General features: G+C 42.0%; 2 protein-coding genes across 4 annotated transcripts in view; one reads left to right on the top strand and one right to left on the bottom strand.

The window, feature by feature from the left end:
- Nlg-4 (neuroligin 4) overlaps nt 1-14,400 on the top strand; it is a 363,569-nt gene that overhangs the window by 207,128 nt on the left and 142,041 nt on the right. The window contains exons 4-6 of the mRNA XM_076788720.1: nt 4,666-4,975; nt 6,020-6,227; nt 9,297-9,551. Of these exons, the coding sequence (XP_076644835.1) occupies nt 4,666-4,975; nt 6,020-6,227; nt 9,297-9,551 (773 nt within the window). The remainder of the gene's footprint in view (nt 1-4,665; nt 4,976-6,019; nt 6,228-9,296; nt 9,552-14,400) is intronic.
- The window catches only part of LOC143354539 (odorant receptor 10-like), a 67,431-nt gene that overhangs the window by 47,609 nt on the left and 5,422 nt on the right, over nt 1-14,400 (bottom strand). The window lies entirely within an intron of this gene.

Below are 14,400 nucleotides of genomic sequence, written 5' to 3' on the forward strand. Positions count from 1 at the left end.
AGGTAACATTTTTTTGTAACAAAGAGCAAATTAAAGATAAAGTAGGGTTAAACTTCACCTTCTGGAACCAAAAATGTTGTATTTTTTCTTACACAATCCTGTGGATCTTGCCGGGAAAATGGCAAAAATCGCAGTTTCAATGCGAGGAATTCACTGAAGTTGAAAATCCGCAGGATTATATAAAAAACAAGTGGAAAATTTTTGGTCCCAGAAAGTGAAGTTCAGCCTAGAATCGTATCGGGACATTTTCAGTGACCAGTACGACTGCCATGCCTACAGAAAATAGAGCTGAGGATCTGAGAACGGTCGTTTCGCTCGCAGCAACCTAAGTCGCGTCTGAGCATGAACCACCCCCTCGTGTAATTCCCGGCGACAGGTCGAATCTCCGGGAGGAGAAGCAGACGCGCGAGGTATCGTTCCCGTAATGTTCCCAGCGGGTTCCCCAGCCTTCCGCGAGTCACATTCATTCGAGAAAGAAAAGGGGATGTAACACGTGCGCCGTGCCGGCCAGTTCCGGTAACACATTGCCGAGGATATTGGCTGTCCCCCTTTATATCTTCATCCGAGTCGATTCTTCGTAGCTTTGTTCGCGGTTAACCGATCGGCTAACAGGCGTTCCCGATCGAATTGCCCGCCGAGTCGCGCACGGCTGCGGAACGAATGAACACGAATGACGGAACACAGCGGGTGAACGACCGCCGGTCGCGATATTATGTGCGTGAATTATCGCCACCGCCTGATACCGGCCATCGCTTCTTTATGAAACCGCGGTCTTCCTCGAGGCAGATTACGTTCGACCTTAGCTCCGTTTCTTGTTTCGCAACGGCCGACACCCGCGGACCACCATCGCGAAATTTCCGCGTTACAGATTCGAGGCTCTTCGGATTTGCATTACGGGGAACCCATAAGTAATCGATTATTTTGAAATCTAAAACAAACTTTGTAGTAAAGTCAAGTTTTTATTTCTTAATTTATTATACAGGGTGAGTCTCACCTAACGTTTGCACCTCAAATATCTTTGTTGTTTCTAAAGATACGTAAAATATGGTAAGGACAAAGTTGAATGGTACAATGGGGCTGACAGGATGCCATAAAAAAATGTTGTTTTTATGTCATTTTTTTTTTTTAGAGATATCAAGGTCACCTTGACTTTTTTAAATGGAACCACCCTTTTTTTAAACACCTACAATGATAGTCCCTTTCATTAGGAATGCAGTGACTATATTATTCCAAGGTCATTCTATTCCATGCCATTTTATTACAGGGTTGTAAAAAAGAAATTATACTTTTGAGAATATTTTGAACGCAGGCTGCTTTACCGACAACTGTAAAAGAAAACAAATTGTCTGCAATTTTGGGTACCCCTAATATGAAACTCGTAGGGGTCAGCCAGAAGTTATTGGGGCGACAGTCTCGCGTGGAATCGATTTTGTTTTGTTTGAAAGTTGTGAAATTAGCTGTATTTTAGTGCACGCATTTCCGGTTTTCCGAGTCCACTAAAATCTGACGGCTTTCTTCGTTGACACCGTTGTTGGTGAAAGTTTCTCGGCGGACATTACCGCGACGGAGCTTTCACCGGGGAAAGCGACAGGGGCCGGCTTGATAAATTAAAGGGAGAGGAGAAACGGAAGGGGTATTAATTGAAGTTATCGCTATGAAAGCCATCAAGCCCGAGTTCCCGGGTCTGCGAAAGCAACGGATGGTTTTCTTCAGTGGGCGAGCCTCGAGCACCGGCCGCCGCGCCTTTGATACCCCGAGAATTATGAGATATTTGGAGAAAAGGTAATATGCGTGGCGGACCGTACGGACATTTATTCCGGACGACGATGGCGCTGGTGACATGAAAAATGTCCGGGGTCGCGCGAACCTCTCGGCGACCGTGTATCACAAATTCCGGGGTCTCCGGCACGAAACCGAATTGAATTATTTTGGTCCCGAACATTCGTAACGGAATTTCCATAATCCGTGACGGTGCGCTGGCGACGCCACTGAGAATGGCTTCGGCGTGGCCCTAGAAATATAATGATTCTTATTGTCACTGCACCCTCATTCTCTTTCTCTCTCTCTCATTCTTTCTCTCGGGTTGGACTTATCTTGACGGGATTCTCTGTTCAAGGAGTTTCTCACGGCCCGACCGAAATAGAAGAAAATCGCCGGACGATTATCCTCGGTACGTGACGATCGTTGAAAAGCACATCCGGCGTGCTTGTTACCCGGGCATCGTTCCCTCGGATATAATTTCCTTCTTCTTTGCCGCGGTCTCTGCACGTTTCCTGCTTAACATCGATCTACGTTCTACCCGGTTCCCGTGCTCCCTTCAAGCAACCACGCCTCGGATTCCATTAAAAGTCCCGACCGTTCCAGCGTCTTTCCGCGCCCCGTCGTCCCCAAGTTAATTACGAGGCCGATGTAACGCGGCCTCACACCAAACTTCGTTTAATATTGAACGCCGGCTGATACTTCTCGGCACCGCTCTGTTTCCATCATAGACAAAGCGTGCGCCAAACAGCCTGTTTTCCTGCCGTAACCCCTCGGATGACGGAAGCCTCGATAACGAACCACCTCGGAGAATGTAAAGCGCTTGATCTTTACGGAAGACCTGGCCGAAACAGCCGCTTCAAGAACTTTCTGTCGTTCAACATTTAGAGGGACCGGCGTTTTTACATTGAAAACTTCACGGTCTTCTTCGCGAAACATTTTTATGCAGTCGGGGACAAAATTCGGTTGACGCTCCGCAGAAACTTTTCCAAAATTCGACCAAACGACTTCAGCTTTTTGAGATTCTGAAAGATTACTAGATAATTATCTCGTATACGAAGACCTTGGATTACTTCCGTAATATCAAAACAAAAATATGGAATTCCATTTAAAAAAACACGAAGTGACCTTGAAACTACCTTGAAAAAATAAAGATATTTTCTTTTGTCACAGTGACATTTGCGAAATCGAAATACGAAATAATCATTTACACTGTCCCCGCAGTGAACGTTTCCAAGGGATCCGTTGCTGGAATGATTCGTCGATTCCATTTATCGGCCACACGACGTCCTCATTATACTTAGGTGACCACATACCACGCCTAATCCGCTTGTCTGATTAGGTCTCATTCCCCTTGACTAACCATAGAACACTCCCGTACCATTTATCTGACGATCGTTCTACCTGCCCGACCACAGATCAGCTCCACCGTATTTGTCTGATCATAGGTTCGTCTGCTCTACTTGTCCAGCTATAAACAGGGTACAGTCTACTAGCTCGACCTGCATCCTATACATGTTCTGAAAACATCAGTGGCTGACCTATTCTACTTGCTCTTGATCCCAGCATTGTTGAATTCGCTCGGACACAAATAAATGAACGCAATATTAACCAATAATTAAAAAAAAAAACTCTACAAAATCTAATAAGTGAATACGAACAACCAAGAAAGTTTTGTCGGAGTATCGTGGTATAATCGAAAAACTCATTTTTTACCAGAATATGCCGATTTTACTTAGAGAAAAGTTTGTGTAAATTTTACTGCTACGAGTCGGACGTTTTATATGCACCACCGAAATGTTAAGTCAAGTGGTTAACAGTGTACTCCTCGGAGAACTTTGCCGGAGGAGGTTCATAAATCATGCAAACAGAGGCAAATCGTCGAGTCTGGGAAAGAAACGATTGAAAAATAAGGTCCGACCGCATCGATCCGGAAAATCAACTCACCGACTTTCTTGCTTTCCCGTTCCCGCCATCTTTCACCGAACTTGATCGCGAAAGAACCGACGACGACGACGACGTCCCGAAACAGCAACCGCGGGACGTCACGGACTACGATTCACCTTATTAATCTTTCATTACCCGGAACGGGGACGTACTGCGGACGAATCGAACAAGTATAGCAAGTCCCGTGATTTATAACAGAACGTTCCGTAATCTGTCGAAGCGAACCTCGCCGTTCCGTAGAACTCCGCAAGAACTTGGGACAAACGACGCGAACTTTCCCGAGCTGCCACACCGGCTGCCGGGCAGGCACCGTCGCAACTACACGAAAGAAGATTCCGGAAGATTCCTTAATTAATCAGTTTCTGTATCGAACAAGAAGAAAGTTTTCGCTTCTGTGCCCGTGAGCTCGCATCGCGACATCCGGGACCCGGTTCGAACCAGACTTCCCATACGTGCTGGCGAACACATTTTTAAACATTCCCATTTTTATTCTAATTATACAATTCATATTGTTACTGCCAAACAGTAAAATATAAGTATAATAATTAATTTTTTCAAATAACCTGAAAATTGTCTTTAAACATTTGCATGACAATCCCAGTGCATTAACAGATTAACACTAGAACTACCGAGCCCTAAACGTGACTTAGACTTATCCCTTTATAATAACAGCAAGATTGAATTTGTAACATGTACTCGAAAGAAGAGATATATTAAAAAATTTCTCGTGAAAACGTTCTCATGGTTTCAGTAATCGTGAAAGAAGAAATCATCCACCAGTCATTTTGACTGGTTCGGTAGTTCAAGTGTTAACTTGACGATTTCGGACTTCCAGCAATATTTCACACGTCCTTCGATTGCTAATTCTTCGAAGACTCTACTACTGCGTAGCTGAGATGAGAAAAATCGATGTCTCTCCTAGACTAAATATTGACAAAAGGAATTTCTTTGTCTGTCCAGGTCTATTCAAAAGAGCAATACTACTCTCGGGTAGCGCGCTGTCATCCTGGGCTGTAGTGGAGGATCCTGTCTCGTACGCGTTGAAGCTCGCCAAGGCTGTCAATTGTTCGGTCCCGGAGGATCTGTTCAAGGACCACGAACTGATCGTCGATTGTCTTCGAGGACGTAGTCTAGAGGAACTGATGCAGGTCGACATCCAACCACCGACCTTTCTCAGCGCTTTCGGGCCGAGCGTCGATGGCGTGGTCATCAAGCCCGACTTCCAAAAGGACCTGTTGTCCTACATGGGGCCGGAATTCCAAGGATTTGGGTGAGCACCCAATATACATCATACAGACTCTTTCCCGGACACTTGGCCTAGAATCTAATTCGAGTATTCGGCTATATGTTCGATCGATTCTCTTATCTGCCCATTCAGAATTCCCACAATCCCTCTTCCATTGTTGTTCGATTGAAAAACAAAATACAACAGTAATAATTATACTACGCGCTGTTATGCAAAATAAAAGTTTATCACATCCATTGCATAAAATAAAAAGCCAAAGGAACACTTGTTTCTTCCTTCAACACTTGGACCACCGAGCCCTAAACAAGACTGATCTTGAAGCGATACGAGTACACTATAGTCATCATGCAGGCTTAACTTCACCTTGTGAATCCAGAAATTTTTAACTTTTTCTGATAGAATCCTGTAGATTCTGACGAGAAAATGTCAAACATCCAAGTTTTAACGTCAGGAATTCACCGTGGCCTAATTGTTGCATACATTTCGACTTTCCGCCGGGCACGACATAATGAGCGATTATTTAAACTACTCTCGCGAAAGTATCGATAACGTCCTCATCCTCGGCAAGTTTCCATAATATCTTCGTTTCCCGTCCGGAGACTTTATCGAGGGTCCTCATTAAATGGAAAGTAGATGCAGGACCAGCTCGATCCGCCGCGGACATTAGTGCGGTTCATTAGCAGGATTGTAAATGACCCAGCCTTGTCCCACCGAGTCATTAGCATATTCAGATCGCGGCGACGACATCGACGTAGCCGGACGAGACAACCTCGTGCAATCATTTTTCTTAGACGCGTTAACAGACGAAGATATGTAGCGTGTTTGGTAGACTTTATCAATATGGCGACGTCCTTGCCTATCGGAAACTCAACTTTACACACGTATAACTTTTAAACCAGTGAATTCCTAACATGAAAATTTCGATTTTTGACGCTTTCTCGTTAAAGTCTACAGGATTATGTAAGAAAGAGTTAAAAATTTCTGGGTTGCCAAGGTGAAGTTAAGCCCTTTTCTGTGTCAAAAGGAGATAACTGGTTGTACTCGACGCTGAAACTTTCTGCTTCTCAGGCCACTTCCGAAGAAAACGGAGCACGGCGCGCCTATCACGAGCAACAACAAGTACGATTTGTTATTCGGAGTGACGACGAGCGAAGCTTTATGGAAATTCGCTGAGAAAGATGTCCAGCTGGGTTTCGAGGGCGAGAGGAGGGACAGAATCATCAGAACCTACGTGAGGAACGCCTACGTGTACCACCTGACGGAAATATTTTACACAGTGAGTAATCTCTCTTTCTTTCTCTCTCAAATGATTTTGCTGTCAGTTGTGCCACAAACGACGAAACATTCCCATGTGTATTGAATTTTTAATGACGTTACCTCCGCCTTAATTACGAGTATGTAATAATGCGAAATTTGGTTCACGCGAATTAAAAAAAAAAGGATTGGGGAGTAATGGAATCACACGGTCCGGCACACGGTGTATTGCATCTGCTCGGCATTCCCATGGGCAACTTACGCGTTACGTTCAATTTATCCGGAATATCCCAGCCGTTTATGTCCCATCTGGCGATTTAATTATGCCACATATTCCATTAGCGCCGATAAGACTGCCAATAAACATATCTCGATGCGAGTTTCATATCTGATCCGGTCCCGAGCATAAAGAGCGAAGTATCAGAAAGCCGTGAATATTTTCCAGGCATTGGACGCCGGTGTCGTTCATCCTCGGAATATTCCGATAAGCCAACCGATTCCGAAGATTATGTCGATTTCGCGTTCGTTTTCATAATGCTCTTAGGGAATAATTCGGTGAACGTTCGCCGGATCAACGGGTTCTGCCTCCCCCCCCCCCCCCCCGCCAACTGACTATAAAAACATATCGTTTCCCGCGTCCTGCCTAATTATCCATAATCGTAAAACGTTATTCAACCGCAAATCGCGGTTTAATTGTACCCGCCGCGATCGGGTTTCCGCTCATACGAAAACAACGCGAAAATTCGTGCGTTATCGACCCGCATTCGAATGGAAGGCTTCCCTTTGATAGGCACGCCATTGTCAATGATTCTTTATTCTTCCGTCAAACGATCATCGCGGGGATATTATTCAAAATCGAACACGTACGGCATATTACCCGCTTCACCGTTCAACACCGATTTCGGGTCAAACTTCACCTTGGCAACCCAGAAATTTTTAACTTTTCATTATATCAAATCTGTACATCTTGACGAGAGAATGCGAAAAATCGAAGTTCTAAGGCGAGGAACAGACTGGCTCAAAAGTTACGCGTATCGATTGTCAGTTGCTCGTCGGTTGTCATAAAAATTTCATCGAAACTGACTGATCGAAACGAGTGGCCGTCGTACAGTGGAGAAATGAAATTTCGTTTGACGATTTCGTCACGGTCATTGTCGTTTGACGGAGTTTGGAGGGGGGAGGGGTAGAGTGGAACTTGCAATTTTCGCGAGCGGATCCTCAAAAGCGCGGATCGTGTTTCGCGGCCGCGTCGCTTCAGCAAAAACTATTTCGCGAATAATAAAAGCAGGACACGCCCGGCGGAACTTTCTCCCCGGGGCGAGACGCCGGACTCTCTCGGGCTGGTTTTGCATGTGTATCGTTAATAATAAAAAAAAAAGTACCGAGAGCTCGTGTCGGGATTCCGCCCGGGGCTGTTTGAATTTCGTTCCGGCGTCACGCTCGAGCCCCAATGAATTTCATCGTAGTTATGGCGCGATTCGCGTTTAATTGTTGTCCAACGACGCACCACCGGACGGGGTACATTTTTTCGGATCCTCTCGACGCCGATCGCCGTATCTGGGTTATTTGTGCCGTGCCCGGGCAGACGTTTTTGCCCCGGGCTTTTTTATTAGAACGCGATACGTTGAGTGTCCGCTAATTGCTTTCACGTTCGAATAAATTGTATGACGTCGAACCAAATTGGAATACGCGTCATCTGTAATCAGGTATCTATGATAGGGTGCGCGGAAGTTGATGTACAGTAACTCACGAAAGTATTTGAACACTTACCATACTTTATTTATTATAGTAAGTATATTATGCGATACTTACAGAAATAATATTAACATTGTAAGTAGGTATGGCTCTCTAGATTACACAGGTATCTGAACATTTTACAAGAAAATTGGGCATGTATATTTCTCTAAGTATTGTATGATATACTTGTTATAATAAATAAAGTATTTCGTGGTAATTGTTCGAATACTTTGGTGAGTCACTGTAAATAGATTGCCGATTTTCATGTGAAATGGACTTGAAAGAGATATTTCGAATGAGCATGATAGGGTATCAAAGGGAGCCCGCAATGTACTAATTAATTTTCTGTTATTTTACCTCTTTATCAAGGTAGATTGTTAAGCAGTTCATTCATGCTTAAGGTTTCACATTTAAAATGAATTTCCTCAATAATAGACTTCATTAATGACGGACATGAAAAAATTTTTAAAAAATGATGTACGTACTATTTTCTCTGTATTGCTTTTCACTTTATGGATATAGTCGATTCAGCAAGTGAGCGATTCGAATATAATGTAAAGCGTATAATTACACGATTTAAAAAATTGCACGATTTGTTATACTATAAATGGTACGAAGCAAAATACGTGAATTTTGCTAACTGTTCGAAATCGTCCGGACACGAATGACCCCCCTTAACGGTTTAATAATAATAAAAATATGAATAACTATACCTTAAAACGCAGGATTAGAAATGCTTTATCCAAACAGTGTATGAGAACGTGAAACAAAAATAAAATATAGAAGCGTAGAGCGTTTTTCAATATGATACGAATGTGTACACAGACTGACGATACATGTTTACGTAAGCTGCGATTATTAATACAACCGTTTGCAAACTCCGCTGATCACTGAAAGAATCATCGTGGAAAAGATTACCGAGCACGAACAAATAACCAACAACAATTAGTGGAAAAATATGTAAGTCGTTATACGTACAAGCGGAACGAATTTGTTTTAAATTACCAATATAATGAGATACCAGTGTAATTTTGTGACAATTTAATGAAACATTTGCGGAGCCATATTTTCAACACCCTGCGGCCCTCCGCGTTTATGCTAGATTCAATTACTTATTTGCAGGGAAATGTAATTTATATAATAATAATTCAAATTAACTGAGCACCCACAATGGAGGAATTATTACAGAAATGCGTAGATTAATTTAGCAGCAGTAGTTCATACACTATAAATTCAAGATTACTCCTTAATTGGAGCAATTCGCTTCAATTTAATTCGCGAAATAATCATGCGCAAACTTTTTGTTTCGCATAAAGATCCGGAGTCCACTAATATTGTTATAATGCATTTCCAGGTGGTGAACGAGTACACAGACTGGGAGCGCACCGTTCAACACCCGGTGAACACAAAAGATGCCTGCGTTCAAGCACTCAGCGACGCTCAGTTCGTGGCACCATTAGTGCAAACAGGCGATCTCTTCACTTTGCGGCACACGAAGGAACCCAGCAAGCCCCACGTCGCGTCCATAATCGAGACAGATAAGGAGCCCATGCCTAAAACGTATTTTTACGTCTTCGACTACCAGATGAAGGACGGCGACTATTCTCAGGTGAGTGCTACTCTTCATCCCTGACAAGCGAAGTGAAAATCACTCAAACTCGGAGGATCAAGAAGTGTTTTCCGGCCTTAACTTCAACTCGGCAACCCAGAAATTTTCAACTCTTTCCTACATAATCCTGCACACTTTGACGAGAAAAACCTAAAAATCGAAGTTTCATGGCGAGGAATTCACTAGTTCAAAACTTATGAACCTTGAGACGCATGTTCAACTTTAAACACGCGTACTTTTGAATTCCTCGCCTTGAAACTTCGATTTTTGGCATTTTCTCGTCAAGATGTGCAGGATTATATATGAAAAAGTGAAAAATTTCTGGGTTGCCAAGCTGAAGTTTAACCCGGAGGAACGCACGCGGTCCCTCGGTTGAGACAGAATTTTTTAGTAAAAGTGGGGGTGTTTATCCGTGTCTCGGAATATTATTTGTCGGGTCTCGATCTCGTAAATTTCGGAAGTTGCGTTAAAGAGAATTTTCGCTTATCGGAATTATCGGACACGGGCGAGATTCATTGTAAACATTTTCCGCGTCCAGTTTGCCAGAAGTGGTTTATCGGCAGCCGAATAAATCATTGATATCTGTGCATTCGATTACGAGACTGTTTAAAGATGTATTGTAAAGCGAACGATTTTCCCGGGGTAATTAGATCTGCGGGCGCATACTGCGCTCGCGCGCACGCCAAGATAAATTAACTACACGAAACATCATTAATAATCCGGCCGCGTCGGCAGAAACTGCACGACTGCCATCGACTTCCCGTTCTGTACAGGGTGTACGAGTAACTCGCGACTGATAGGTGGCGTTACCTGCTCGTTATGGCGGCTGCAATTTCCCTGTCTCATAAATTCGAAATTTAATATCGTACGCAAAAACTCGCACCCTTCCTTCGCCGAAGAATGCTTGAAATTGTCTGCTTCGTCCACGGAAAATGAAAAAATTCAACGTAGGACTCCCGTTAGCGTCCGTTTATGAGTTGCTTCCCCCCTCTTGGGAACAATGGACTGAGTTATACAGTGCTAGACAAAATAATAAGATGCTTCACATATTGATGTACAAATATACACATTTTTCATTTCTGGAACCTTCATAGAGGTTTATTTCTGTTTAGGTGTATTCACAAGACTTGAAATTCGAAACGGTAAAAAGAATTGAAGAAAACATTTTTCCCCTCTCGGAGGAAAATTCATTAGGAAAATAATCGCCCACTTAATTGACTCTGCTGTTGCACTTGTATTTGTGTAATTCATTCGATTCTACTTTAATTGGTCGGAGGCCGCGGCTAATTTATTTCCGCGCTATATTTCCGCGTATCTTTCGCGCGAAGGTAAAATTGTTGATGCGAAATTATTCAAGCACGGACAATTAATCTGCGCTGAATCAGCGCCGCTAAATGCCCCCGCATTTTGATAAAGCCAAAGCAAAGCTCTTTTTTCATACACGCAGGGACCCCGGTCCGTAGAATTTCAGGGAGAATTACGGGAACGCGGTGTACTCTGCGGCGAGGGAAATTTATCGGAGACGAGCTTAGGTGTTCTACTAAACGGAGAAACTTGGCTGGCTTTTATAGTTGAACAATTATAATCCGCCGGGAACAGTAATGCATTTACTCCTCCGGTTCTCCGGATAATGTGGGTTGAATATCATTCTGGCCAGCGTCAATGGTGGTCGAGTGTTGCCGAACCAGAGGCGGTCTCAACAACTTTGAAATATGAAAATAATAAACTTAATTAAATCTCGCCAATATTTTCGATACCGTCGAGTGTGAATTACAACTGCGTCACAATTTTGGAAGCAACGGTAATTAATTGGAATACGTACGTCGCTGGCGTAATTTAACTAGGTTCAGTGAAACGTTCAATATGCATTTTTGTACGTTCATATATTAAAGGATCCCTCAATTAATGCCATTCAACGTAAAATTAATTTGTTCCGTGTACGTTGCGCGAGCAAATTTTCCCGTTTTTTTTTTTTTTTAGAGATCTCTCGTTTTCATTATTGAACGAGTGAATTTATTTTTATCAGCATTCGAGAGGGAGAATGTAAAATCCTTTTAATACCACTAGTTTGGAAAGCGTTCTCTTATAACAGCGCCGAAGTATCTCGAAATTATTCGAAGTAATTACTTTTCCAGATACGGGTAATAAATAAACGTGGCTACATTAATAATTAATCGCTCCAACACAAATCAGTATTCACGTGAAGCACTTGCAACGTGTAAACATAAATTCAATATTCCGCAATCGTTGCATACATTCATTAATTGTTTCCATTATAACTAAAAGTTCCATGGGTCTGCTGATAAATAATAAATTGGTCGAGAGTTGATCATGCATAATGTTATATTTATATCGATCGATGACCTGTTTCCGCGGTAGTTATAATTATTAGGTTCCGCTCGACTCTTCTCAAAGGAAAAATTTCAGTATAATGCATGCATTAACAAACGGTTTTTATACACCAATTTTGCACCGACAAACTACGCTAGATAGAGGAATATAATTAATCGGCGCTCAACTTTCTTTTAATTTCGTTGGATTCTATCCAGAGATGAATAATATTCCAGTAATAAATAATTAAACCTTAATTGCAACAAACTAGAGCAAAATAGATATGTATTTCCTCTCCTAATTAGTTTAATGGACTTAAAAAATTATTTTCACGGTCTTCTGTTTTTACTCTTTTGTGTTTCTCCCGCCCATTTTTCCATACGTACAGAACAGATACGTACAGAAAATCCGCATTAATCACATATTTCCGTAATTGTTTATTCGAAAATCTCCATATCTTGAAAATATTCCATATTTATTAAGGTGATTTTTTTACTGAATAGTTAATATTATTTTTACAATTTATTGCAACTTACGATTTCCGTTCAATCTTTCCAGGACTTCTATGTCGGTGATAAAAAATTGAATTTTTATACCCTGTATCAACTCTTGGTAATGCTCGGAGGATAAACATAAATTTTAAGTTATTCCACCGCTTTTGTTGCGACGACAGCTTTTTTCTGAAGAGTGTTCCATATTTCTCGATAAAGTGAAACAAATGGGAATAGCCGAACAGTTATGGTAGGGGATATACTTGTAGCAGCCTACAAATACTTTATATCGAGATCCAAACTTTTTCGCGTGTGATTTTATATTCGCAGCATAAATCGATGCCGTAAAATAATTCTGAATCTTTGATAACACTGCGGCATTCTCAGGGAATTATTGCCACGGTTTATTTATTCGTACGCGTCGCAGTATCGCCGATGCAGCTTATTTATTGAATTTCATTTATTGAAAGATTTTTCCAGTGAAACTTCACGCGAAAGATGGTACGATAAATCCGTGACCGAACTTCGTCCAGTTATTGTACCACTTTCTGAATTACGGTAACGGAGAACGGCGTATTAGGCCAGAAGAACATGAACGGGCGCACCAGATTACACTGATCAATATTTATTGTCAGCTCCACTCATATATACGTGTAAACATTTCCACAATCCTGTCAATCAGTCGAGCAAACATCACGCTAAACAATTAATTTGATACTTCTGATTCGGGCGCGCTATTTGATCTATAGGTGCATTATGTTTGATCTATAGCTACTTCCTTAATTACCATATCTATCCGCGCAATTAATCGAAGTCGATGAAGCCGCGCTGTGCTCGTCGATGGCCGTTTCATTGCACAGATCGGACCTTTTTCATTGAAACATTCAAGTAAAAAATCGGAAAAAGTCGATTTTTTATTTTATCAACTACCCGAATATTAATGAGGGTCACTCTATATATAAATATGTAGCGTCTGAATATTTTGTCAAGCGCCGTAGATAATCCTGATCAGGCAACGTAAATTTTTACGAGAAAAACGCTGGTCCGATTCACCGCGAACACCCTGTATATCCGGACGCAACAGTGCACGTCAGATTTCACGAGATTAATTCTACCATTCACGATCGGTCGTAAAATAGGTATTTTTAAATTAGTTTCTCGGTTAACTAATTACATGTCGTTTCAAGTACATGAACGAACACAGATCGACGGAAACTGTAAACGCAAATGATCACTATCGTAAATAATCAGGTGGATTACGGCGATCATTGATTTGTAATTAAATGATATGAATGTTGAACGAGGCTCACTTCCGATGATTGAAAACCGTCGATCGATCATTCATCCGATTTAATTACTCGTTCGCGGTTACTATTTTACGAATGATCGTATCGCGCGATCGTATTTACTGCGAAATCTATAATTATCGAGAAATGATGGTTCTATCTCGGTTTCGTAATAAAATTCTCTTTGTTCAACATTTCTCTTGTATTCTTTTTTTTTTTATTTTGCTAACATTTCGCGAATGATTATCCCGCTTCCCGCCAGGGGTTCGGTTCATTTCGTGTGCTTTGTTTAACGTAAACAAGTACAATTTCATTCGCCGCCCGGCCCTTCCAGATGAAAGTTCATCGACCTCGCAGGTCGTGTTTTACCCACGTATTTCTCCTCTACAAGTTCACAAGTGTTCGGGTTGAACAATCCGTGCATATTTGCAACGAGCATCGCGAGCGATGCCTATGGTTTTTCATGAAAAAGACGAGAGTGATCGAGACCTGGAACTTTATATTTATGTCAAGCAGGAATTATACAGTACAATTCAATTGTATCCTACAATTAAGCAGGGTGTTAAGTCTGTGACTAAGTTTTTGGCTTTATTTCTCAGAGAATCGAGACAAAATATAGCTCAATTTGCAGCTAGAGATATTTTCTAGCCCGCGCTGCTCTCGATTTCATCCAGAAAACTCATCCAAAGGCATAAAAATGCTTGGATTCCACGGCACGCGCATCGTCAATTTTTGGCCTAC

This window comes from Halictus rubicundus, chromosome 5, assembly GCF_050948215.1.
Source record: "Halictus rubicundus isolate RS-2024b chromosome 5, iyHalRubi1_principal, whole genome shotgun sequence".
In the NCBI taxonomy this organism is placed as follows: domain Eukaryota; kingdom Metazoa; phylum Arthropoda; class Insecta; order Hymenoptera; family Halictidae; genus Halictus; species Halictus rubicundus.